The following is a 26,738-nucleotide window of genomic DNA, read 5'->3' as shown; positions in this document are numbered from 1 at the left end:
TCATCTTTCTCTATAGAGAACTGGTTTTAGCTCCATGGTCAGGTCACCTATCTTCAGCTATGAAAATCCCCTAACACCTGGAAAAGTATCTTTATAGAGTAATGGTTTTAGCTTCATGGTGCAGGTCACCTACCCTCAGTTATGACAATCTTCTCAAAGTCTGAGTCACTAATCTTCCCCAAGGATTTTTCACAAGTGTCAAAAACAAAAATTAAGATTACAACCACAGAGGGAAAAAAGCACTTTAAACAGCCCAAATTTTATTTTGAAAACCAGTGACAGCTACTGAAGCTGCTTCAGAAAACCTTGCTAAGCCACATGAACACAATCAGCCCATACAATCACAGAAAATCTAAACATGCTTCAGAACTAAAAAATTAAGTTGCACATCCTTAGGACATACAACTTAATTTCTACCAAAAACATTTTCAAAAGGACTACGGAAATACCATTTGACAAAAACAGAATAGGTAGCATTAGAAAAGTCTCAATTGCTTAACATAAACTCACGTTTTAATGTTTCTGCATCCATCTGAAATGAATTTTTTTTTAAGCTCAAGATGATTTAATCATTCATTGAAAACTCCTAGTGGAGTGGAAACAAGTTTGCAGTCCAGGTTATAGGAATCCAAGTTACATGAAAAATCATTAAAAATTGCACATCACTATTATTTTCAAGCCATGTTCATCATTTCATGCTTACTCTAATACGGAAATCCTGTTTGCATAATCGATTACATAAAACTCCAGTTTCCGAGCATTAAGTCCTAGAGAGAGAAGGAGCAAATTCCCACCCAGGAAACCTCACAGCCCAACTGAGGAGGCTGCCATCTATGCTCCCCTGGCTTTCAGCACTCAGATCCCTTTGAAGAAAGTCAGCCCTAGGAGTGCACTTCAGGCCTCTCTGCAGACTGCTCTGCCAGCATTATCGGGGGTGAGGGTGGAGGTGGTCTAAAATCCCTCAAACTTGAAGTGGTATCAACCTGCCTGGGAGTCCTAAAAAGTTACTATTTTTCTTCCTTGGAAATGAATTGTACACTCAAGTGTGAGTGTTCCCTGTACAATGTGCTGAGTGAGGTACAAGCACTTGCAATGTCAATGTCATGTAGTGTTTTGGAGTTCAGTCATTTAAAAAAAAAATAGTAATAATTCTACCAGGAAGGTTCTGGTCATTTAAAGTAGATACCACTCCCCACCCCAATCTGTAAATTGTAATACTGAATTTTTATTGAAGTAAAGCACACTAAATCAAGCCAATTACAAAGGTACATGTGTCACACCAAGAAAACATTTTCAGTTATACCACCAGCCCAAAATGCTTTCCATGTATCAAAGACAGCCATTTTTCAAAGACAGTTTTTAATACCACAGGAAAAAAGATTCACGACGTTAAGTGAGAAAAGCAAGATACAGTACCATATATGCAGTATGATCAACTGTGAAATAATATTTATACATTGAAAAAAATGACTAGAAGAAAAATGCATCATTTGGCTCTATGTTTCTTTAGAGTGAAATCACAAGATACTGAACCTTTTTGCTTGGGGAAATTTTCCAAAATGAAACTCAGATAATTCAACTGTTTAAATAGCTACCAACATATTACTGAATAAGTACTAGAGTAAGTAAACTGGCTTTGAGACCTACATAGCCTTTTAATTCTTCCACAATATCCAACAAAATGTTATTACAAGTTCAAGAAAATTCTGTCTTACTAATATTGGAAGTCTAATCTTTCTCCAAAACCTTCAGTTATTTAATATCTATCCTTAATATACAGAAAATATCAACTTTTCATCTGAAATTAATGTGATTATAAGTGCCCTGCTGAAATTTTCTTGGTCTTGAAGGCTGGTTTGAGGGAAAAAACAATAGTTCCTTCAGAGAGCTGGGCAGTGGTGGCACACACCTTTAATCCCAGCACTCTGGAGGCAGAGACAGGTGGATCTCTCTGTGTTTGAGGCCAACCTGAGCTACAGAGTGAGTTCAGAACAGCCAGGATTGTTACAGAGAAACTGGGTCTCAGAAAAAGAAAAAGAAAAAAAAATCAAATGTAAATGATTAGGCGATTACTTTGGGGCAGAAATCTCTTACACCAAGTTCCAAGTATGTGTTTTTAGACTGTTGAAAAGCTATCAACAGTTGAAGTACTCCAACAAGATGCACCTAGCTACAACATTCAATAAGCACTATAACATTACACACACCAGGAGTGTGTTTCCTCAGGAGAGAAAAAAACAGGCGGGGGCAGGGGGGGCCACAGTGCCTGCAGGCTGTGAAAGATGAACAGACATCAACAAACCCTCAAGTTGGTTCTAGCCAGTCCCCTGACATAAAAAAAAAAAAAAAAATTGCAGTTTCTTCTATACTATCTCATCACTTTAAGAACTTTTAAGCATCTGTGTTAGCTCTCAAAATATAGCTCTTGTTGGGTGGCGCAAGCCTTCAATCCCAGCACTCTGGAGGCAAAGGCAGGCGGATCTCTGTGAGTTCGAGGCCAGCCTGGTCTACAGAGTAAGATCCAGGACAGGCACCAAAACTACACAGAGAAACCTTGTCTCAAAAAAACAAACAAAAAGATACAGTTCTCATGGTTTTGCTAAAGCATCAGAAGGTATGATAGAATAAAAGCAAGGAAAAGAACCAAACAAAATATTAAAGTTCTTCCAGGTACTGTTCAAGTGTCTTATTTATCACAGGTCTCCTAAATGGAGTTATTTCTCTCTTTAAAAATCACTGTGCCACATATAAGCCAAAGAATGCTTCAAAAGAATCACTGGAAATCTGTGCTGAGAAGAAAACCTAAGTGACTCATGCTGCCTAAAGTCACACCTTTCCTTCTGGGGTTCTTGAAGGTAGCTGTTTAATGCTGTGTGTGAGGAATTAGGAAATCTAGGTAAGAATTCTTGTCATATTTTATACCACTAAATCAAAATTCCAATGACTGCTTTTTCTTACATACCCCACCAGATTCTCTAGACCCAAGGAGCTGCCAAGTAACTTAACTGACTTAGGCTAAGGATGTGGCTAGGGATAGAGCTCAGTGCCAGAGTGCTTGTCTAGCACATACAAGGAAAACAGTAAGTAAATACCACAAGACTCAGACTTTTACCCCCCACCAAGCAAATGAATAACACACACACACACACACACACACACACACACACACACACACACACACACACACGACACTGGCCTCAGACTAAGTCCTAAGGCTTACATGCTTCAGGATGGTGTTAATTTTACCAGGCCAGACATTTCTTAAGAATATTCATTGTTATAGTCACTTGTTCTTGTGTCTGCAAAATAGCACCTGGTAAATTTACTCAAAGTAAATGTTATCTATAGAAGTGCTAAACTACAGAAAGGCAACATAACATTTGTCTTTCTACATATATGCATTTTAAACTGCAGAAATCAAAACCCGTAACAAATCCACAAACAAAACAAAGGATTTTTAAACAGAAAGGACTTCAACCTTCAAAGCTGAGGAGACTTTGTTATGATTTATTATGTGGGGATCCCTGAGTGTGTCCCGGGCATGCAGGGAAACATGCTAGCATGCTGGGCAAATGGCAAATGCAGCGGTGGGCTGGTGGGTGACCTACTCCACCATGTAGGCATAGCAGTGGGGTGGCAGGTGGACATTCACAACCCAGACGCTACATCCGCACAGAAATGGTTTATTATAAAAGAGAGACAACAGGAAAGAAGGAGAGAAGAGAAAAACAGAAAGGAGTTGAGGGGTACACACCTCGTGGGAGTGGAGGGAGAGAGAGAAAAAGAGGTGGAATTTTTCCTTAAGAGGCTTCTATGTCAGGGCGCAGCGTGGCCCTAAGAGGCAGGATCAGAATATTAACAGACTTGTCCTAACTTACCAAGTAATCCTTTTTAAAGATACCTTTCCAAAGACTGGGGTATCTATCACTCAAGAGTAGAACTCAAAACCCCTGAGTTTGATCATCAGCATGCACATACACACACAAAAATATTATGTGCCTGTAGTCTCAGCAATTGGAAAGGCTAAGGCAGGAGACTCCCTGAAGTCCAAAGTTCAAGACCATTCTTGTCTACACAACAAATTCCAGGCCAGCCAAGTATGTACAGTGAGACTCTGTCTCCCAAAAAGATACAAAAACAGTAATAATTACAACGAAAGATATTCTCTCTTTTAATTTTACAATGTATCATAAAGACTCCACTGTCTGAGTTTGCCCAAGCCCTTCTCCCAAATCTCACTGCCTTTTTCAACATAAAAATAACTTATAACCAAGACCATGGTATCTTAAACCTAAATACCAAGTAAAAGCAGTAATTCCCACCAGTGCCAAAGGGATGTCCCAGCATGTATAGGCCTGAATTAGAAATAGTATATACTTCTTAAGAACAACCTACAGGGGCTGGAGAGATGGCTCAGGTTAAGAGCACTGGCTGTTCTTCCAGAGGTCCTGAGTTCAATTCCCAGCACCCATATGGTGGCTCACAAACATCTGTAATGAGAACTGGCTCCCTCTTCTGGCCTGCAGGGATACATGCAAACAGAACACTGTATACATAATAAATAAATCTTTAAAAAAAAAAAAAAAAAAAAAAAAGAACAACCTACAACCTATGCCCAATGGGTTTAATTGTTTTACAAAGTCAAGAATGTCATGAAAGTTGTTTATGGGATGAAAATAGTTATCTTTCATTTTTAAGAGTCAGTGTGGACCAGAGTGAGTAACCTACAAAGACCACCTGTGTCACAAGATGACGAAGAGTGAAGCTCTTAATAATTATCAGATGAGTAAAGTTTGTTTTGGTAACATGCCTTGCCTCTATAATCTATGTATATATATGCCTTCCTATTCTGCACCTTTGCACCTATCTCTATGGTAACAACTCTAGAAGAGAGTTCAGCCTAAGGCTCCCCAAACAGCACTAGCTTGAACAGAGCAACTCAGAACCAATTTCTCTAGCTTGTCCATAGGAATCAAGCTCAAAACTTAGCAATAAGCAAACAAAAACAAAAAACAAAAAACAAGAACAGTAAGAAAGACAGGGGCTGGAGCTCAGTGATTAAGAGCACTGGCTGCTCTTCCAAAAGGAACCAAGTCTGACTCCTAGCACCGGCATGGTAGCTAACAACCATCTATAAATCCAGTTCCATGGGATCCAATGTCTTCTTCTGGCCTCCACAGGCAATGCACACAAACAGTACACAGACATACATGCAGACAAAATACGTGTGTGTGTGTGTGTGTGTGTGTGTGTGTGTGTGTGTGTGTGTATTTTATTTACAAAAAAATAAAGCTTCAAATTAACTCTGTGAAATGAAACCTGTAATTCACTACAGGCAAGGCAAGACATTGTGGCTGTCAGAGACAAGAACATTTACACAGGATCATGGAGGGACAGACAGGTAAGCAATCTGGTTTGGTTCTCATAGAAAGATCATTTTACAAAGATTTTAAGCACATTGTCCAAGGTTGCATAGGACATGTGGTCTACACATAAAAACTATGTACTTACTACTCATCCTACCACAGTAAGCCAAGGATACCTAAAGCTGGCCACCAAGCATCCATCTTCAAAAACACATATCCAGATTCATTCAAAGGAGAAACCCAGACAAATAAAATTTTAATTTTTTCTGAAATTACCTCAAGATCTTTCCCACCCACTTAAGTAAGCCCAGGGGAAAGGGGAAGGGTGGATATTAGAAAAAGATACCCTAAAACTATAATAGAGGTAAGTGAGCAGGAGAACAAATTTTAGAGCCAGATGGATCCCAAATAACCTATCATTAACCTGCTCTACCCTACCAAAATTAGTCGTTCTCCATCAATGAACAGAGTAGGTGAATATTAAATGAGGAACCTTTGGGTTTGGTGTTGATACACAGTATACTAAAAAGCCCCAGGTCTGCAATCCCAGCCCTTGGGAGGCAGAGGCAAGAGGATCACTAGCTAAAAATTCAAAGCTAGCCTAACCTACACAGCAAGCTCCAGACCAACCCAGGCTCCAGTGAAACCAATCCTCAAAAGATAAGCATCTTTTAATAATTATAAACAAAGTAAAAAAAATCTTTTAAGTATACACCAAAGGCTAATAAATAAGCACAGTAAGTCAATAAGACCTGCACAACACCACCACAAGATGATATTCCTAGGTAGATGAGGGAAATCTCACAAGGACAAACCCTAAATGAGAGCTCCAAGTAGTCAACTGCTGCCAAAAGAATCAAGTCTTCAATCTCAAGCTATCAGTCTTAAACACACAGAATGTGTTATAAACAGGTTAGTTAATTATACATGTATATAAAACAGTAACTAAAGAAGTCAAATTTGAGAGGGAGGACATGGAGGAGTTGCAGGGAGGAGAATGGAGTGGAAATGATGTAAAAAATACAGTACTCATGTATGAAACTGTCAAAAAAAATTAATGGTTTTTTTCTTTTTCTTTCTTTTATTTTTTTTTAAAAAAGGACTACCTCTCATGGTTTCATTCTCAGGTCCAGCAAGTTCCAGTTGTTCTAATGTGAGATTCCTTCTCAGGAATTAAACAGGTAACATGGATTACTCCCTCTTTCCAAAGATTCTCGGTCCCCAAGTGTTGTTTAGAATCACTTCTCAGACCTCTGTATTTATCCTTACGGCAAATTCAGAAGCACAATTACACCATGTTCTCTGCTAGGTTCTATGAAAGCCAAAAGGAATGACACAATATGGTCTCATTCATCAGAAAAGTACAGCATCCGAACACAGTGAGACCCTGTTCAAGGAAAGCTTTAGGAACAGAAAGCCAGGTGTAATGAGACACATTTCCAACCTCAGTACTACAGAGGTAGAAGACCACCCAGGAGCTCAAGGCCCTTTCTGTATATTGAGTTGCAGAACAACCAATATATTGTAATATATTACTACAATAACTACATTTAAAAACAAATGTGAAGCCGGGCGATGGTGGCACACGCCTTTAATCCCAGCACTTGGGAGGCAGAGGCAGGCAGATCTCTGTGAGTTTGAGGCCAGCCTGGGCTACCAAGTGAGTTCCAGGAAAGGCACAAAGCTACATAGAGAAACCCTGTCTCGGGAAAAAAAAAAAATGTGAAAGGTTGGGTTCTATGTCAGCCTGGACAACAGGAGACCCTGTCTTACAGTTTAAAAGAAATAGGAACAATAGGCCAGATGTGGTGGTGTACATCTGTAAGCCTAGCACTCAAGAGAATGAGTCAGGAAGGTCATAAATTCAAATCTAGCCTGTGTTAAAAATGATGATGATGAAAATGGAAAGAAATGGAGAAAAGCTGTGCCACAAGTCACATGATCAGCCTTACAGTGTAAACAGGTGGATAAGGAGATTTGTGAGAGAACAAGAGATTCAAGACCTTAACACCAGGGCTGGACTACTGATCCCAAATCAAAACCAGGCTACAGTGGGTTTCTACTTGCCCTTGCAGAACCACAGGAAAATCTTAGGCAGGGCAATGACAAGGCTGGGAGGGTGGGGAGGGGAAGGAGAAAGATCATTCCAATGGTTTTATAAAAGACAGCCTGGCAAAATCATGTCAGAAATAACAGCAATAGATCACTCCAAGCCCAAACACACCTTCTCCAGAGACCCTTCCACAAGCCTGCCCATAGCCAAGCTAAACTATGAGATAGTCCTTTCTGTCCCCCAAAAATTTTACACCACATCCAAGATATTAATATAAATCATCCAATTGTTTGTCTCAACAGAAAATGGGGGAACTCTTCACATATTTCTAGGGACTATACAAACTGCTGAATAACTACATAGAGAAGACGGTATAAATACATTTGCTGAGTGTGAAATGTCATCTGATACACAGCTCAGTGGTACAACACTTGCCTAGCATGCACAAGCCCCCAGGTTCAAGCCCTAGTACTGGAGAAGGAAAAAAAGGCAATGTCATCTGTAACAAATGCTCACAGCACACCCTGAGAGATGTGCATCAGAAGACAAAAACATATATGATGGGTAGCCTAGAGAGTTCTAAACGAGATGTAGAAATCTGGAAGCTAAAAGAGCCACCCCGGACCTGCCCCCCCCAAAGAGCCTGGAGAAAGTGGCAGCCAGGGTTAGAGATCCTGTAAAATCTAATTTAGGTCAGTCAAGGAACACAAGAAAAAAGTCAGAAACCTAAGAAGCAAAAGAGAATGAAACACCCTAGAAGAGAAAGGATATCATCAGAAAGGTAAGCAGAAAATAAAGCAAAGGACTCTGGGTATTTTTGGTCTACATGAATGAATTATTATTTACATAAAAAGGAGACGGGGGGGGGGGGGGGGGGGGGGAGCGCCGGCCACGCTAGAGAGATGGCTCAGGAGTAAAGAACACTAACTGCTCTTCCAGAGGTTCCGAGCTCAATTCCCAGCAACCACATGGTGGCTCACAACCGTCTATAATGGGATCTGATGCCCTCTTCTGGCAAGCAGGTATACGTGCAGAGGACTCATACATAAAATATAAATAAATAAAATTAAAAAAAAAAAAAAAGACTTAATCCCAGCACTCAGGAGGCAGAGCCAGGTGGATCTCTGTGAGTTCAAGGCCAGCCTGGGCTACCAAGTGAGTTCCAGGAAAAGGCGCAAAGCTACACAGAGAAACCCTGTCTCGAAAAACCAAAAAAAAAAAAAAAAAAAAAAAAAAGACAATGTGGGAGAATCTCTCAGTAGATTTTCAATGTTATTTTAAGATGAAAATTAACCAAGACAAAAAAACTCATTTAGCATGAGCCTATATTTTTTATTTTCTATGAATGTAACATCTAATAACTAAGTTCTACAGTGCACAGAAAATAAGCAACATGCTACAGAAAAGTCATCAAATGAAGCACAGGTGAGTCTTACAAGTCTTACAACATTGCTAACTACCATCACTTAAAAGTTTTGACTGAAACTATTTGATGAGCATTAACTGGAGTGTTTTTCTGAAAAGAGACCTTCCATTTAAGAAAAGCAGTAAGTGGTGGTGCATTCCTTTAATCCCAGCACTCTGGAGGCAGAGGCAAGTGGATCTCTATGAATTTTGAGGCCAGCATGGCTGTGTACAGATCTATCCCAAAACAAAACAAAAAAAGAATCCTATAGCAGTTGTTCTCATCCTTCCCAAATGCTGTAACCCTTTAATACAGTTCCTCATGCTGTGGTGACCCCCAACCATAGAATTATTTTGTTGCTACTTCATAACTTTAATTTTGCTACTGTAATGAATCATAATGTAAATATGGTCATTTTTTGATGGTCTCAGGCAACCCCTGTGAAAGGGTCCTCTAAAGGGGCTGTGGCCCACAGGTTGAGAACCACTGTCACCTAAGGACCCACACACTTCACCTACTTGTACCTGGGTTCAAATCTGGTTAAAAGCATGGACTCTGACAAATATCTAGTGATCCATCCATTAACAAGGACTTCACCCTAAAAGCTCCCAATACATGAGACTGGAATCTTCAGCCTCTTGTTTCATACAGGGCATCGTCCTCTGTACTAGTTTGTTTTTATAAAACAATTAGCAAAATAGCTTGTGTCTATTTATTTTCTATTTCGAACTTCAGAGTACCACAATCTTAGTCCATTCCTTAAAAAAAGTTTGCTGGAAATGTTGAAATAGAACCTAATTCTGACTGAAACTAGCCAAATCTCACACTAAGCTGGTTCCCAGCTGATGAGGTTATCCGTCAGAGGGGGTCTTCTTTGGCACTCTCTGTCTACATGAAACATTCTGCAATCACTTCAATAGTCCCTGCTATTTTTCTCCCAATAACGACAGGCTTTCTGTGCTGGTAGAGGTATTGGTGGTGGAAGGTTCCAGGAACTAATGAATACATTTAAAAGGAAGTTGTCCCTTTCATAAAATGATTAAGGACATGATGTTTGCTTCCACTGCAAACACAAATCTGCCTCACCATATTCTTTTTCCATTCCTTCTTGCTCTAAAATTTCATGAATTTAGACTCACCCTCCAATGTAGTACTCTAAAAACTGTAATTTGAACTTTATATTTCAAAATTGACTATACAAATGCACAAAAAAACCCTGGTATCTCTACCCTAATTAAAATGTTTCCAAATTAATCAACTTAAGAATTTATTACAATCAGATAATACTATATAGACATTTGTCTATCTTGCCATTTAATTAACAATGCCCTCTTACTAACCCAAATACCCTTGTTTAAACCTTCAAATCAGACTAGCAGTCTCCCGTAAACTGACAGTCATTATTAGAACACAACATTCAATTTTAAATGTTTCTAAAAATTCTGAAGAGGCCCTAAAACTTTAACCCAAAACTGTTTTAACTATGTGACTTTAAAGGTACAAACCTGTCAAGTAAGAGTATACTCTGCTCAAATATGTATTGAACTTTACTGTAAGTTCACCATAGGCAAAAATTTTTACTGATTTTATAGTTACACTTATTAATGCCCTCATAACTTAAGCATAAGTAATAGTCCTTTCTACTACTATATCTTACAAAACTCTCAAAGTTCAAAAAATAATAAATCACAGGTTCAACAAATTCGATCTGAAAAAATGCACTGGCCCTTAGGAGCAGAGTTTCCTCATGGAATCTGGGCTGCCCTTTTACTGTATATACCCTGGCACGGTTATCTAGCAAGCATGGCTTCTGTTTTGTGAAACTGTCTCTGCAGGATACTAGTATGTAGGAAAAATATTTTAAGTATGAATTCAACCATAAACCACACTTGAAGAAAATGACAATATTTAGGAGAGGAAACTATATTTCATGCTGCCATTCACTAAATCCTCTTGTAATTATTTTTCCAAATTTAAGAAGAAATATGCGACACACTAATCCAGTGGGGGGGGGGGCGCTACCTAAATAGTGTGACTATCAGAAATAGTATGCTATCATAGGAACTTCATTCATACAAGTTTCTTCTTGAAACAAGTGCTTTAACTTGTAAGTAAACAGGGTGGAGGGAGGCAACATTTTTCCAGCTCCCCTCTTTTCATTAGGGATATAAGAAAGTAAATTAGGAATGGCTGCCAAATGGCTGTCTCTGCACACATTAAAATTTCCATGATATAGAAGCCATTTATACATATCCCGCTGTTTATTAGCAGGTTAGCCTTATTTTAGATGACCTATGACCATTTCTATATCCTAAAAATGTTAGCTGTTAATAGGATACATGACCTAACTCACTTCTACCTGGCTAGTCATCTGTTTGACCATGTGTCCATCTTGGTTTCAACCAAGACTTACTTGTTTGCTGTTTTTTTCTTTTTTGCTTTTGTTTTTTTCACAGCAGTCTAACATGTCACACAGTAAGTAACCCTCTCTCATATGGAAGTCTGTAGTAGACAGCAATTAACAGATTTATCACTGAGGACATTTCCCTGTCTCTCCAAGAATACTAGATCCTCTGAGCATGACAGATCTGGCCTGGCTAATAGTGATGACTTGATCATTGGCTATACCTCTCACAATCCCAGCACCTAAACAATAAAGGTTTGAGGGACAGCATCCAGGGAATATGACTTTTCCAACCTCTTTCCCCTGGGCTATCAATTCACTCTCTATACTAGACAACCAAAGGTGTTAAAGGTAGTCCCTGGTTCCCATGATAACCAACTCAACAATTACCTGTCTTACTTGACTACCATGGACCAAGCACTCCAAACAACTGTAACAATAGACTTCTTAAGAAGACACCAAGATTTCCCCTGTGACTCAAGAAGACTAAGAAAACATGTACAACATGTGAGTGCAAAACAATGGATTCTAATCCAGTGGTGCAGAAATAATTACTGTAATACTAATAAGCTCAAACTAACCTTTCAGATGGGCTGCCAATGTATGCTCATAGCTTGCATTCTATTTCAACACTTCTAGAACCAATATTTACTATATAAACAAAAACAGACAATGTAACTGGACCTAACCCTAAACATGAAAATGGGTCCACAGGCACACTCTTAACCATTTTCCAAAGAAATATGTTTAAACGGCTTTACCATGCAGAGCTATGGCTTCCCGGAAGGGTTGCAAATCAGTCTCTACAGATGAGCTAGTTTCCGTTGAAGTAGCTCGGTTAGGGGACACTACAGTCAGTCTTGGGGGAGCTCTAGAGTTTCGTGGTGGAGGAACCTTTCCACACAGGAAGCTGATCAAATCTTCTCTACGAATAGTTCTTCTGCGCTTTTTAACCCAGGCTAGCACATCCTTATTGCGTCGCTGATAGCCAATCTGAATTCCAATATCAAAACTTCGCTGATGGGTATCCACGCTTTCTATTAGGAAAAAAGCAAAGGAAATACAGTGATCATTACAGCTGTACATTTGCTCCTAAAGAAAACCACTTTGTACATTAACCAAAATGAGTAAGCTATGAGCATTCTAAAGCTACAAGTAATTTTTTTTTTTGGAAGATAAGTTTGTAATTATATTATGTACAGAAAACTTAGCAGTGTACATTTAACCCAATTTAGTGGCGAGCTTTTTGGCCTTTGCCTTTTCCAGCTTGGCAATTTGAGCCACAGATTTAGGACCCAGGATGTCATCATATCTGTCGTTATAATTGGTCCACCAGCTTAACCACAGCACCCTTGTCTTCCGAGTTAACCTGTGTGAAGGCAACAGTGGTGCATGTCTTCCTGTGTGGACCAGCTGCCCAGCCTGGCCTTCCTCTTGATGATGCAGTAGGGGACCCCCACCTTGGACACAGGGCTGACGGGAAGACCACCAGCTCAATGGTGTCTACATCGAGCCACAAGTAATCTTATAATCCAAAATATACCTTAGTCATGTTTATAACATTAAACATTTAATCTTCTAAGTCTAAATTCAGAGTTCAAGCCATAATTCTAAAACTTACTTCCAACCCCTACCAAAAAGATAAACACTGCATACACAAACGGAGGGGCTGCTTTTCTCTAGTCAAAGTAACTTGTCAAACTTTAGCCTAGCTTAAGAGTATTAGGTGTTACTTGAGAAATGAAGAAATCTATCTACCATCGAATGAGTACTACTATCCCCTTACAACAAGTAAACCAAAAGTCCCCACTCACTACCCTCAATGTATTTGCAGTCTGCTTCTAACCAGCAGCTTTTCGTAAGTCATAACTCTTACCTTGCCTTAAATTTCCCCATAGTAGCCTCCCAATATATACTGAAACTCAGTTCAGCAAAATATCCCCTGCCATTCAGTTGTTCTATTTAGTTGGAAACAATATCTCAAAGTTCAAAAGTCAATTTTCTTATGAAGTTAGCTGCTGAGCTAACAGAACACATGGAGTATATTTTATTTTATTTTAGGAAGACAAGATCTCACTATGTAGCCCTGGCTGGCCTCAAATTGTAGAGTAGCCTCTTTAAAAAAAAAAAAAAAGTGGGGGGGAGAGCAATATAATAAATGCAGAGGTCTGTCCCACTAAGACAAATCATCCAGACACAGATCCCAAAGTGAATAAATATGATTTAAAAAAAAAAAAAAGGAGTTTAGCATGCAAAGTCTTGGCCTCAATCCATTCCCAGTGCTCATCCCCAAAAGCAGGGTGAGCAGAGTGAAGCTGTATAAGCAGGACCCTGCAACAAGACTTTCTCCTTAGTAGTTGGCAAATCTTGTGCACTCTTTAATCACAGCATTCTGGAGGCAGAAGCAGATGGTATATGTGATTCTGAGGTCAGCCTGGTCTACAAAATGAGTTCCAGGGCCACCAAGGCTACAGAGCTCCTGTCTAAAAAAAAAAGTCAAAAAAGTAGGATGATCACTGGAGTAGGTCTAGTCTCTTAAAAAGTAAATTCAAACAGGCTAAAGTGATACCTCAGCAGGTAACTGACTGCTCTTGTAGAGGACCTCTGCTCCATTCCTGGCACCCACATGGTGATCCAAAACCCTCATCTCAGCACTTGGAGGCAGAGACAACAGGATCTCTATGAGTTTGAGGCTATCTTGGTATACAGAACAAGCTCCAGTACAAGTCAGGACTACACAGGGAGATCTCATTAAAAACCAAAAAAATCCAAACCATTGTAACTTTGGGAAAATAGAGTCTAATTTCAGATATAAAAAGGCAAGAGTGAGATCATCTCTCTAACTAGAATCCAAATCACCATGAAATCAGTATCTGCTGCTTTCTCATTTCCTCAAATATATGAGCAGACATGAACTCCAACTTAAAAGAAAACAGTATTTGTGAAGGTCACACACACAAACACACACACACACACAGCACTTTCCAACTCTTAGAAGAAAGATGAGAAAGCCATTTTTTTTTTTTTTTTTTTGGTTTTCTGAGACAGGGTTTCTCTGCGTAGCTTTGCGCCTTTCCTGGAGCTCACTTGGTAGCCCAGGCAGGCTGGCCTTGAACTCACAGAGATCCGCCTGGCTCTGCCTCCCGAGTGCTGGGATTAAAGGCGTGCGCCACCACCGCCCAGCCCTTTTTTTTTTTTTTTTTTTTTTTTTTTTTTGGTTAGAGAAAGCCATTCTTAAAAAGTAGATAAACCTCAGGTAATCTCAAAAATCTCTATCAGTAATTCTGAAAGAGCTGAGCAGTCTGTCAAGAAAAATCAATCAAGCACAAAAACCCTATCCCTTGGAACCAAAGAAAAATATAAAATCCAAGCAATCAAGATTTTAGAAACCGGCCATCTCAAAGAAAAAGGGGGAAAAAAATTGCTAGGGCTGGAGAGATGGCTCGGCTGCTGCTATTCAGAGGTCCTGAGTTCAATTCTCAGCAACCACATGATGGCTCACAACCATCTATGTAATAGGATTGGATGCCCCCTTCTGGGATGCAGGTATCCATGCAGAGCACTACACATAAAATATAAATAAAATTAAAAGAAAAAAAGAAAGAAACAAACAAACCCACCCTACCTAAAGAAATGTTTTTCTTCAAGCTCCTAACTAGAGAGGTTTGTGCTGAAGAGAATGGGGAAGATTTATCTTTCAAGATTAAGTTAAATTTGGTAACAAAAACGTAAACACTGTTTTGATGATGAACACATCTAAACCTGTGGGCTTCAGATATCTGGCTCAAAAACCCAGGGCATAGAAACTGTGGAATAGTCTTGTGTCAAAATCAAAGCCATTATTGGAAAAGGACCACAAACCTCAAGGTAAGAGGAAGCCTCAGAGTATCAAACTGCCAACCCTTTAACCACAACATATGTCCTTATTACAAGAGTCACAGTGAATGGTCCATGTTTCATTTGAAAAATAAATGTTTTCCAAAATAGATTTGAAAGTCTTGTTTTCCCAGAACAACAGTGGCATGCCATTCTATGCAGTACCTTCGTACATAATTCACAGAGCCAAAACTCATCAGGGTTTTGTTTTTGGTGCTAGAGTTCAAACCTTGCACATGCTATATTCATATTCTGCCACTAAGTACATCCTCAGGCCTTTTATGTTTTTTTAATATAAAACTTTGTGAGTCAGCAAATCCAGTATCCCAATTGAGGAACTGGGACTGAGACTCGAAGGGCCTTATCCAAAGCTAGGTTAAGAGGCAGTTCTGCGACTCTGAGATACCACCTTACACCTGTCAGAATGGCTAGGATCAAAAACACTAATGACAGTCAATGTTGGAGAGGATGTGGAGCAAAGGGAACACTCCTCCACTGTTGGTGGGAATGCAAACTTGTACAATCACTGTGGAAATCAGTATGGTGGTTTCTCAGAAAATTGGGAAAGGTCTACCTCAAGACCCAGCCATACCACTCTTGGGCATATACCCAATGAATGCTCAATCATACCACAAAGAAACACGCTCAACTATGTTCATAGCAGCACCTGGAAACCTAGATGCCCGTCAACTGAAGAACGGATTAAGAAAATGTGGTACATATACACAATGGAGTACTACTCAGCAGAGAAAAACAATGACATCATGAAATTTGCAGGAAAATTGATGGACCTATTAAATATCATCCTGAGTGAGGTAACCCAGACTCAGAAGGACAAAGATGGTATATACTCACTCAAAAGTGGAAACTAGATATAAAGCAAAGGACAATCAGACTGCAACCCACAGAACCAGGGAGGCTACCTAGCAGGGAGGACCCTAGGATGACCGTGGCTTATAGTAAGTTTTGGTTTTGCCCAATCACTGGGCAACCTTTATCAAAACATTTCACTATTAGGATAACAATTTGTACTGTATCAAGCTGAGGAAAGAATATGCTGGCTGTACTTTCAGGAGGGAAGGCTAAAATCTTTGTAGATTATGGATTAGCTTATAGAAAAATGTCTGCCGTAAATCAAACAGTGAAGGGGAAGATGAATAGGAATCTCATTTACACAACTTAAGTAAAACATAGCTCTCTGAACAGATAAAGATAGGTTTCTTCTGTATCCCAGAATCTGATCAATATTTATGTATAATTCAGGTATTATTTGGCTTAAAGGGGTTTATTGGGAAATATTATCATCTTTACTATTTTCTACAGAGAAAATATTTTCCAGTTTCAAATAACCCCGGATTTTTGAATTATAACCTGTTTTTATGTTCAAGCTATCTGTGTATTATTTCTCCTTCAGTTGTACATAAAATGTTTTTACTTTTTTTTTTAAAAAAAAAGGGACAAATACTATAGAATTGTATTACATGAAATATATAGAATATACAAATTCATAGAGACAGAAAGATTAGACGTTATCTCAAAATGGAAAAGAAAGGAATATAGAGCAATGATTTCCTATGTACAGAGTTTCTGTTTTGTGTGATGGAAAAGCCCCACAAATGGACAGTAGTATCAGGACATATCATGAATGTAATAAATCAATACAATCAATGTAATTAATATCATAAATATAGTTGTTGAATGAATACTGTTAATGTAATTAGTGAATACCACAAATGTAATTAATATCATCAGTGTAATTAATGAATATCATAAATGTAACTAATATTTTGAATTTAATTCATGCCACTGAATTGTGAACTTAAAAACGGTTACAACTGCAAATATTATGTTCATTTAAAAAAATAAGGTGGAATGTAATCACCACACATTATATGTGTATATGAAATTGAAGACAGCGATGTTCTAAAATAGAAAGTGGTGATGGTGTCGTGGGCCTATGAGGATACTGGACTAAAGTCTATCAAATTGTGCAACACAGGAGAATTATACACTATGTGAATTATTTGTCAATAAAGATTTTATATAAAATGCAAAAAAAAGAAAGAAAAAATACAATACAGAGCGATGAATTCATTCATTTATGCTATCAAAAAAAAAAAAAAGAGGCGGTTCTGTCACCAAAAAATTCTTCAATTAAAAAAACTCAATCTTCTTTACAAGCCTAAGACAATACTAGATCAAAGCAACACTTCTAAAGAAAATTACTAACCACAAAGCACTGGAATTTAAAATTAAATTTACACTGACCATCGACAATCTAACAAATAAGGAAAAACAGGTATTTGGGTTTTGTTTTTTAGACAGGATCTCAATAGCCCAGGCTGACCTGCAATTAATTCACTTATAATGAGAATGGCCTTGAACTTTTGATCCTTTTGCTTCCACCTCCAGAGAGCTGGGTTTACTGCATATGTTCACCATGGCTAGTTTATGGGGTGCTATTTGATCCAGGACCATTGAGCATGCTAGACAAGCATTATTCAACCAGTAACTGAGCTACATCACCAGCCCCAGAGTAATGTCTTTATTACAACATAAGGATCTGAGTTAAAGTCAAAATGAAACTTTTCCCCAATTATTTAAGGAATATAACTCTCCTATAGTCCTTAAGAAATTAGTACCTAAAACTAAGAACTTCTTTTTCACATGATGTGTTTTCCTAATCTTCACCCAGAACAAAAGATGGGAACCAGGAGAGAATCATAGCAGCTACTTACGGGTGATAAGCATCCCTGGCCTCTAATCCCTGTCCTCCCCCTTCCTCAACTTTTTGCTGGATAACTATGTGTTAAGCAAAGCACATTTGAGGTAGGAACAGAACATGTAACTTAGTCCTAAACAGCTAACCTGCATAATCCCACACCTAGCTATGGTACTAATTCTCAGTAACTGAGCCATTCAACTCTGGACAAGAATTCTGTAACAAGTTAGTATGGACTCTTCTAAGCTGCAGAGTAGCACTAACATAAAACCAAATGACACACACACACTGGACATATAAGAACACACAAGCAACAAGGAGAGAAATGCAAAGGTCACCAAATCAAGTTACTCAGCCTACAACTTAGAAGGAGACCAATGGGTCCACACCAATAAAGCCAACTTAAAATTTACTTATTTATTTAGCTTGGATGTGTGTGGACACATGCTCAGAGATCAGGACAACTTATAAAAGATAATACTTTCACCCTGTGGATCCCAGAGATCAAACTCAGGTCCTCAAACTTGGGAACAAGCACCTTTACCAAATGAATCATCTCACTGGCCTGAAAATGCTCATATCCTATAAAATTTACAGACAGAATGAACTAGGCATGGTGGCAAATGCCTGCAAACCTACCACTTGGGAAGCTGAGGCAGAAGGACTACAGCAAGTTCAAGGCCAGCCTGAGCTGCATGGTGAGTTCCAAGAAAGCCTAAGTTATTTGTTATACAGCAAGGCCTTGTCTTAAAAAGATCACAGCCGGGCGGTGGTGGCACACGCCTTTAATCCCAGCACTCGGGAGGCAGAGCCAGGCGGATTTCTGTGAGTTCGAGGCCAGTCTGGGCTACCAAGTGAGTCCCAGGAAAGGCGCAAAGCTACACAGAGAAACCCTGTCTCGAAAAATCAAAAAAAAAAAAAAAAAAAAAAAAAAAAAAGATCACAAAATAAAAGCTTCAAAGTTTGGTACAATTTACAATAAAGAGACACAAACCCTTACCATCTATCTCCAGGCAAAACACACTTTCTCCAACTATTGTTATAGGCACTCTCAACTTGTACCAGATTTTTATTATGTTCTGTTCATCTTTGGAGTACAGATAACAAGTTAAGTCCAAACTGGCCACACTGAATTGAAATGAATGTTAGAAACAGGATGTGAACTGGGCAGTGGTGGCATACACCTTTATCCCAGCACTTGGGAGGCAGAGACAGGTGGATCTCTGTGAGTTCCAGGACAGCCAGGGCTACACACAGAGAAACTGTGTCTTGATAAAAAAAAAAAAAAAAAAGAATAAAAGAAAGAAACAGAAGGTGACATAACACTGTCTCACCTATCCATTCTAATTAACTTGCTCATTAAAAAGGGAATGTACATTGCACAAAGTTTATTGACATATACAATTTTAGAAGACAAAAAAAATACTAGTCTTCCTTTCACATTAAGCACTTCCCACTGTGCAAAATAACTTAAACAGTTAAAACCTGGTCACCAGCACTATGAAAATTAAATACCCCCTAAATGCCAGGCACAAAACTAAAAGCTTATATGGTATTTGTAGCCTTGTTTTTGTTAAAGGGAATGAAGAGATCAGACTCTGAAGAATGAAGCTCACCTATTCTTCAGTACTACTAAAGCAGATACACAAAAACAACTCAAATTTGCAGTATCAAGAGAAAGCTCTCAATGTGTGACAGACTTCTAACCAATTCTTGCTTCAAAGACACTACAGGCCTAAAGTGGTGGCTCAGTGTTTAAAAGCACTTGTTGCTCTTACAAGGACCCAGATTTTGTTCCTAGAACACACATGCTAACTCAAAATCATTCATACCTCCAGTCCAGTAGTCCTGACACCCTCTTCTGACCTCCACAGGCAGACATGGTACCCATATATGCTGGCGAAACACTCATACATATGAAAATTCTAAATCTTTCTTTAAACCATAAATAGTAAAGAAAGCAATTGGCTCTGGGCTTTAATCTCAGCACTGGGAAGGCAGAGGCAGGCAGACATGAGTTCAAGGCCAGCCTGGTCTATACAAATTAAGTTCCAGTACAGCCAGGGTACACAGAGAAACTCTATCTCAAAAAAAAAAAAAAAAAAAAAAAAAAAAAAACAAAAAACAAAGAAGAAAACAATTTACCAGGAATGTTGGCATACAACATTTATAATCAATCCCAGCACTTCGGAGGCTGAGGCAGGAATGTCATAATTTTGAAGACATTCCAGGGCCACATAGCACATACAAGGTGTAACAAAACAGAATTCAAGAGAAAACAAACAAAAACAAGCCCGATGTAGTGGTCCATACCTTCAATCTTAGCACTATGGAGGTAGAGGCAGGAGGATAGAGTTTGAAAGTGGCCTGATCTAACATAGTGAGCTCCATGCCAGACAGAATTACATGGTGAGATATGTCTCAAAAACAAATAAAAAATAAAATTAAAAAAAAAAAAACTAATAAACACAACTGAGGCTGGGAAATGTAGCTAGCTGGTGGACTAGGCAGACCCCGTAGGTTTGAGCCCTAGCATAAAATAAACCGGCTTTGATAACACAAGTCTGTTGTCCCAGGAAAAAGGTAGATGATCACAAATTCAAGGTCATCAACCAATACAAAGCAAGCAGGAGGCTAGACTAGGCTAGAAACAATGGAGGGAGGAGGGAGCATTTGAGAAGTAGCTCTCTGTGGTTCCAAAAGGCTACTAAAACGGCTAGAGCACCAGCTCCCACCCCAGCCTAAGTGTCCTATAAGACTACCAAGGCTAACCTTGTCCTGAATGACAACCACCATTCCAATCTTAAGGAATTGAATTGCGCATCCCCAAGCAAAAGGAATTTAGAGAGACATGGTAGCATCCCGATTATAATTCTAGTAGTCAGGAAGCTGAGGCCGGATCATCGCATATTGGAGACCAGTCTAAGCCAAACAGCAAGAACGTTGTCTCAAAAAAATTCAACTATATACAATACCAATGAGGAACCAAGAAACCAAAATGGAAACAAGTCATCCAAGGAAATGGGTAGAGGTGCAGCTCTGTGGCAGACCATTTACTTACCTAGCATGCTGGGTTTCTGTCCCCAGCACCACTACCCCCCAAAAATTAAAGCAAAGTTTAGCAGGTACCCACCAAACCTACCTAAAATCAAACAACCTCTTTACTCCTTTAGTTGAAGAGACAAAATTCATACTACACCAAGGGACCCTGTTCTCTTTGGAATGATCACATAAATCAAGAACCAGCCACCAGAATTTTCTTGCCCCACCCCACTAAAAGCAGCAGGTAGTTTGACAGATTTGGCATAAAAGGTCCAGGGTCTCTCATCTACAAGCCATAGTCCCAAGTCCTCTTTTTGAGATAGGGTCTCACTGTGTAGCCCAGGCTGACATGAAACTTGCCACCTTCCTTCCTCAAAATCCCCAAGTAACTGGGATTTACAAGCCTGTATCACCAGGGCCTGCCCAATCACTCCATTTTACTGAACTGTGTCTTCAACAAGGAGACAAAACCCAACTTGTTTTCTCTTCCAAATTCTTCTGGCCATATCCCAACTAAACCACAAGTCCATGTTCAATTTTTCAAAAGCTTACTGGCAATTAAAAAGATCCCTAAGGGTCAGTGAATTGGGTTCAGAGGGTTTTTTAAATGTCCTTGCCACCAAGACTGATGATCTGAGTTTGATGCATGTTTGAAAGAACCAACTCCCCAAAGTTGTGTCCTTTGATTTCCACACACACTAAGTAAATAAATGTAACTTGAAAATATATTTTTTGCTTCTCACTTCCTCCACCATGGCATACCATACCCAACTCTGCTTCTCACCCTGTCTTCTCATCACAAGACTTTCAGAATCAAAGGATTCCTGGCCAAGAAACAAAAGCATAATTGTGCTATTCCTCAATGGATTCAGATGAAAACTGGTAATAAAATCAGGTAAAACTCCAAAAGATGACACTAGAAAAGGAAGCTGGGTCTGGAAGGATTCATATATAATGTAAGACTGAGAGTTTAGTCTGAATCATGGTCATCCACCAACCCTACCAGATGCAGTTCAACATTTTTATACTGAAGACTTGGTCATGTTTAAATTGGAGGTGTGGTTCATCCAGTAAGAAGATACAGAGTCTTTCAGTAAGAGGGACCTCTTTTTTTTGAAAGAGGACTCAGGCCAGGCACAAGTGTAACAATCTCTAATTCCAACAATCAAATTCAAGGTCATCTTGGGCTACATATGGAGACATTCTTAAATAAGCAAGCAAACATATAAGCATGTCCCCAAAGACCCCTTTGCTCAGAGTTCTACCTCAACTCCGACCTTCCTGTGTGCTCACTTCAAAGAATTACCAAGGAACACCATTCTTCCCGGGCTGTACATGAGCCATGCCATTTTTTAGTTTATCATGTGACTGATTATGTTAAATCCATGAGCATTGCCCACTTAAGAGGATCCCTCCCAAGTCTTTCTGTCAGTTAACGCTTAAGTAATTCAACAATCTGACTTAAATTTTTAGTGTTGAATTCACGTGTGATGTTACTTTACTAATTTTACCGGTTCTATTGAAGACAGCCAAATATTCTTAAAGCTGTATGCCTGTTCTATGGCCACACTCTGAAAAGGTGGGAGTGTGTGAAAGTACATTATTATTCACCCTCATTACAACAAAAAAGGAGTTGAAACTACTTAATTCCATACAAAATTTATCCATTCCTGTGAGGTAATAAGCATGTTTTATAGTCTGGAGAGATGATGGCTCAATGGGTAAGAGCACTGGCTACTCTTCCAGAGGTCCTGATTTCAATTCCCAGTACCCACATGGCAGCTCACAACCATCTATAATGGGATCTGGTGTGCATATGTACATGAAGACAATACATACACAAATAAAAAGTATGTTTTATTTAACAGGACACTTAGAATCAATTCACACTGACAACCCAGGAACTACATGTCCTATTCAAATAAAAGCAATGTTCCTCCTCATGAAGTTTTCTAAATAAAGAAAACCTATCTATCTATTTGGAAACTCACTACAGAGCCCAGGCTGGCCTTGAACTCATTGATCCTCCTACCTCAACCTCCCAAGTACTGGGATTACAGGCATTTGCCACAATGTCCAGCAATAAGCATTTCAAATATAGTAATCAAACTAAGAATTATTTTAGCCTGGTGGTGGCACACACCTTTAATCCTAGCACTCAAGAGGCAGGGGCAAGCAGATCTCTGAGTTTGAGGCCAGCCTGGTCTACAAAGGGAGTTAGTTCCAGGACAGCCAGGACTGACAAAAAAAAAAAAAAAAAAAAAACGCTGTCTGGAAAAAATTTCCAAAGTTTTGTTTGGTTTGGTTGTTTTTTATTTACTTATTTATTTTTTTACTTTGTTCTTTGATTTTTCAAGACAAGGTTTCTCTATGTAGCCCTTGAACCAGTTTAGCCTTGAACTCAGAGATCTGCCTGCCTCTGCCTCACCAATTCTGAGGTTCAAGGTGTGAACCACCACACCTGGCTCAACCCATCTTTTAAGAAACAGTTCTGGCTTTAACCCTGGAGGGACAACTTATTAGTGTATGCACCAGCACCAAAACTATGGGGACACATTCATAACAGTAAGTAATATGGCTTAGGCTAGGGACCAAGCAACCAGAAAAATGTTCAAATTTTGCTGTCTTCCCTTTCACACAAAAAAATACAAAAGCAAAAAAGGATAAGCCTCGGTTACCAAGATAACAATTATTACTGACAACGGAGAAGTACTGAGTTTTGGCAGAGTCTAATGGCAGGGGCATGCCTTTTATCCCAGCACTCAGGAGGCAAAGGGGCAGATCTTGAGTTCCAGGCCAGCCTAGAGAGACTGTCTCAAAAATAAAATAAAGCAAAGCACTGAGCTATTTATACCTACAATGTGAATTCGATGGGGCCATTCATAAGTATATAGCAATCAGGTTGCCAGGGACTGGATGGAGTGGAAGATATATTCTATTTGCTAATAGTATGTATGGCAAAATGGAACTGCACATTTTTAAAAGGTGATTTTACTGTATGCAAATTATACTCTTTAGTGTTATTTCTTTCTAATTCTCCTTCTATATAAAGGTAAGAGCTACCCAAAGAGAATGCTCAAGACCCCCAAGCACCAATAGATGCTAAAAAATCAATTTATTCAAGAAGTCAAAACTTACGAAACTTGGGCTAGGGTTGTGACTCAGCAGCTATCTAACTGCCTAGCATTTTTGAGGCCCCTGGATTCCATCACCAACACCCTCCCCTAAAATTTAAGAAAGCCAGCTATATAAAATCAAAGCTGAACAGTAATGATGGAAACTGTGTTTCTAGCAGGGCATGGTGGTATACACCAATAATCTGAGCACTGGAGAAACTGGAAAAGAACCACAAGTTTGATACCAGCGTAGGCTACAGAATGAGACCCTGGCTTACAACAGCAAAAAAAGTCAATAAATAAGATGTTTCTGTTTCTTCAGTAAGATTGGACTATAAGTTTCTCATTCCCTAAATTAACATTTCAGTTAACACTTCTCAAAATTACTGTCCCTTCAAACTGCCAAGTGTATTCTAAAAAACTTTCAAAATGCTGACACGAGAATCTGACACTCAAGAAGGTGCTCCATGATGTTTCAATCTAAGTTGTTATTTGCTGAACTGCATAAATTTCTATTATCATTACTGGACTTCTAACGTTGAAAGCCTTTGACCTTAGTAGCAAGCATGTGTCCTAACAATCAAATCCAAATTAATCTTATCACGAGAAAATTCCCGAAGCTGTAACAATGCACTAAGTCAAACTTATTGTTACCAAGATCCAACGGCCAAGACCTTATACCTATACATCTTCAGTCATCAGATCTGAAAATGATCTCCAAAACAGCACCAAACGCAAAGCCATCCATTAAAAACTACTACAGACGCCAGCAATTCACAGTCAACTACAAAGTAATTTTAAAAACTATTCGTTTCAAAAAGTAATTTTGAATTTGCCATAGACAGGATAACACGCACAATCCCAATCTAATCAGCTACAATTCAAAGCACTTTAATACTATCAAACTACCATGCTCCAAGGGGCCAGATTCAAGAATTTTCCAAGGTGATCCCCTTTGTGGTACATAAGGAAAAAAAAAAAAAAAAAAACAAGTCTTCCCCGGAAGACTTTTCCAAACAGAAACAAGGCCCACCAGTCTTCCACTGCAAAGCTTCTCAATCAATCTAGCACTTTGGAGACTGGGTAAGTTAAGTCCTTGCTAAAGGGTAGGAGCTGGGGTGTCTCAGGCACTGCAAAATAACCAGCACCCTCTACCCACCACATGCCAACAGCAGACCCCTCTCAAGGATGACAATCAAATGTCCCTCAGGCACTGTCACATGTCCCCAAGGGAGGAGGTGGTGGAGTGTCAAAAACTTGCCTCTAGATATCTAGCTAGAACACCAAGAGATCCTCAAGTTGCAAGGCATTCAAGGTTAGCAGAAGCTGGACTTGAGAGCAGAACACACACCCAGGACATCAGCCGTCAACCCTAAGCGGCCTGCCCTTCCTCCCTTCCCCCTTAACCTGGCAATGCAGCAAGGTTATCTTTACCTTTGTAGAGGTTGGTGACAGCGGTGGCTGCGTTTTGGAAGGGGACCCAGAGAGAAAGTCCTGGCTGCTGACACACTCGGTCTGGAAACAAATCGGGGGAAAAAATAGGGGGGATAAAAAGACACACACAAGGACACAGAGAAAGAAGAGAATGTTATTTGGGCGTCAGTCACACCGGAACGGCCATATTAGGTTTCGCCATTTTGTTCAGGGTTTGGGGATCCCAAAGGGAGCGTGAGACCGGAGTCACTGGGTCGAGGAGGGGGAACCTGACATCAGCGAAGCCGGAGCTGCAAACGGGGCCCGGCAGGCGCAGGGAGGCGCCCCTCGCAGTCTCCGCCCCGAGGCCGGCTCGGGGCACAATAGGGCCGCCCCACCGCCTCCTTCGCCATTTTGTGACAGGGACTCCTCCCCTACCCCCCTCGATCCGGCCGGGGACACCGGGCCGGTCCGTGGGGACCCCCAGGGGTGTTCCAAGTCGGGGGTCTCCCCATCCTCCACCGCAGCTCCCCCTCCCAGCGCCGCTCCTCCGTCGGCGTCGTGCGAGGCGGATGACAGGGGGTCCGCGGTGCGGCCGTCCCCTCCCCGCCGCCGAGCCGCCCCCGCCGGGCGCGGGGAGCGACCGGGCCCCGGGGAGTGAGCCGGGCGCCGGGCGGAAGGGCCGCTCCGGGGGCCGGGGCGGCGCCAAGATGGCGGCGCGGCCTCACCTTTGTAGAGCTGAGCCACGGCCGTGGCCGAGTTCTGGAAGAGGTGCCACAGCTTCTGCTGCTTGTGCTCGGGCTGCGCGGCGGCCGCCGCCTCCTCCTGCAGCTCGGGGACAGCTGCTCGTCCTGCTCGGCCTCGGCCAGGCACTGCCGCTCCCACTTGGAGAACCAGTGCTCGGGCCCGTGCTCCTGAATCTCCGCCTCGCCCTCCTCCTTCCGCTCCTCCATCCCCCGCGGCCTCCCGCGGCCCGGCCGCCGCCGCCGCGTCCTCCTCAGGCGGGGCCCCCGCGGGAGCGTCGTCGTCCACAGGCCCGGGGACAAGGGGCCCGGCGGCCGGCCCAGGCCTCCGCTGCAAGCCCGCGGAGCCGGCGCCCGCCCCGCACAGCCCGGGCCTCTGCCCGCCTGACCTCGCTCGAATGCTCCGCACCCCGCCCCGGCCTCGCCCGCACCCCTCTATCGCCCGCCCTCGGCGCCCCGACCTCGCTCCGACCCCCGCCGCTCTCCGCCCGGCCTCCCCTGGCCGGCCTGCGCTGCCGAGCCCACCCCGAAGACTGAGGAACGTCGTCGACGGCGGCGGCGTCGACGCCTCTGCGGCGGCCGGGCCCCGCCCTCCCCC

General features: G+C 40.9%; 1 protein-coding gene across 1 annotated transcript in view; it reads right to left on the bottom strand.

The window, feature by feature from the left end:
* C8BH16orf72 (chromosome 8b C16orf72 homolog) overlaps positions 1-26,449 on the bottom strand; it is a 32,166-nt gene extending 5,717 nt beyond the window's left edge. Inside the window, 4 exon segments of the mRNA XM_028872876.2 lie at positions 11,990-12,265; positions 25,419-25,499; positions 26,126-26,236; positions 26,239-26,449. Coding sequence (XP_028728709.1) covers positions 11,990-12,265; positions 25,419-25,499; positions 26,126-26,236; positions 26,239-26,350 — 580 coding nt within the window. The 5' untranslated portion in view covers positions 26,351-26,449.
* Between the last annotated feature and the right edge of the window lie 289 nt (positions 26,450-26,738).

Source organism: Peromyscus leucopus, chromosome 8b (assembly GCF_004664715.2).
Source record: "Peromyscus leucopus breed LL Stock chromosome 8b, UCI_PerLeu_2.1, whole genome shotgun sequence".
NCBI classification, from domain to species: domain Eukaryota; kingdom Metazoa; phylum Chordata; class Mammalia; order Rodentia; family Cricetidae; genus Peromyscus; species Peromyscus leucopus.
This window is presented reverse-complemented; position numbering and strand designations above follow the sequence as displayed.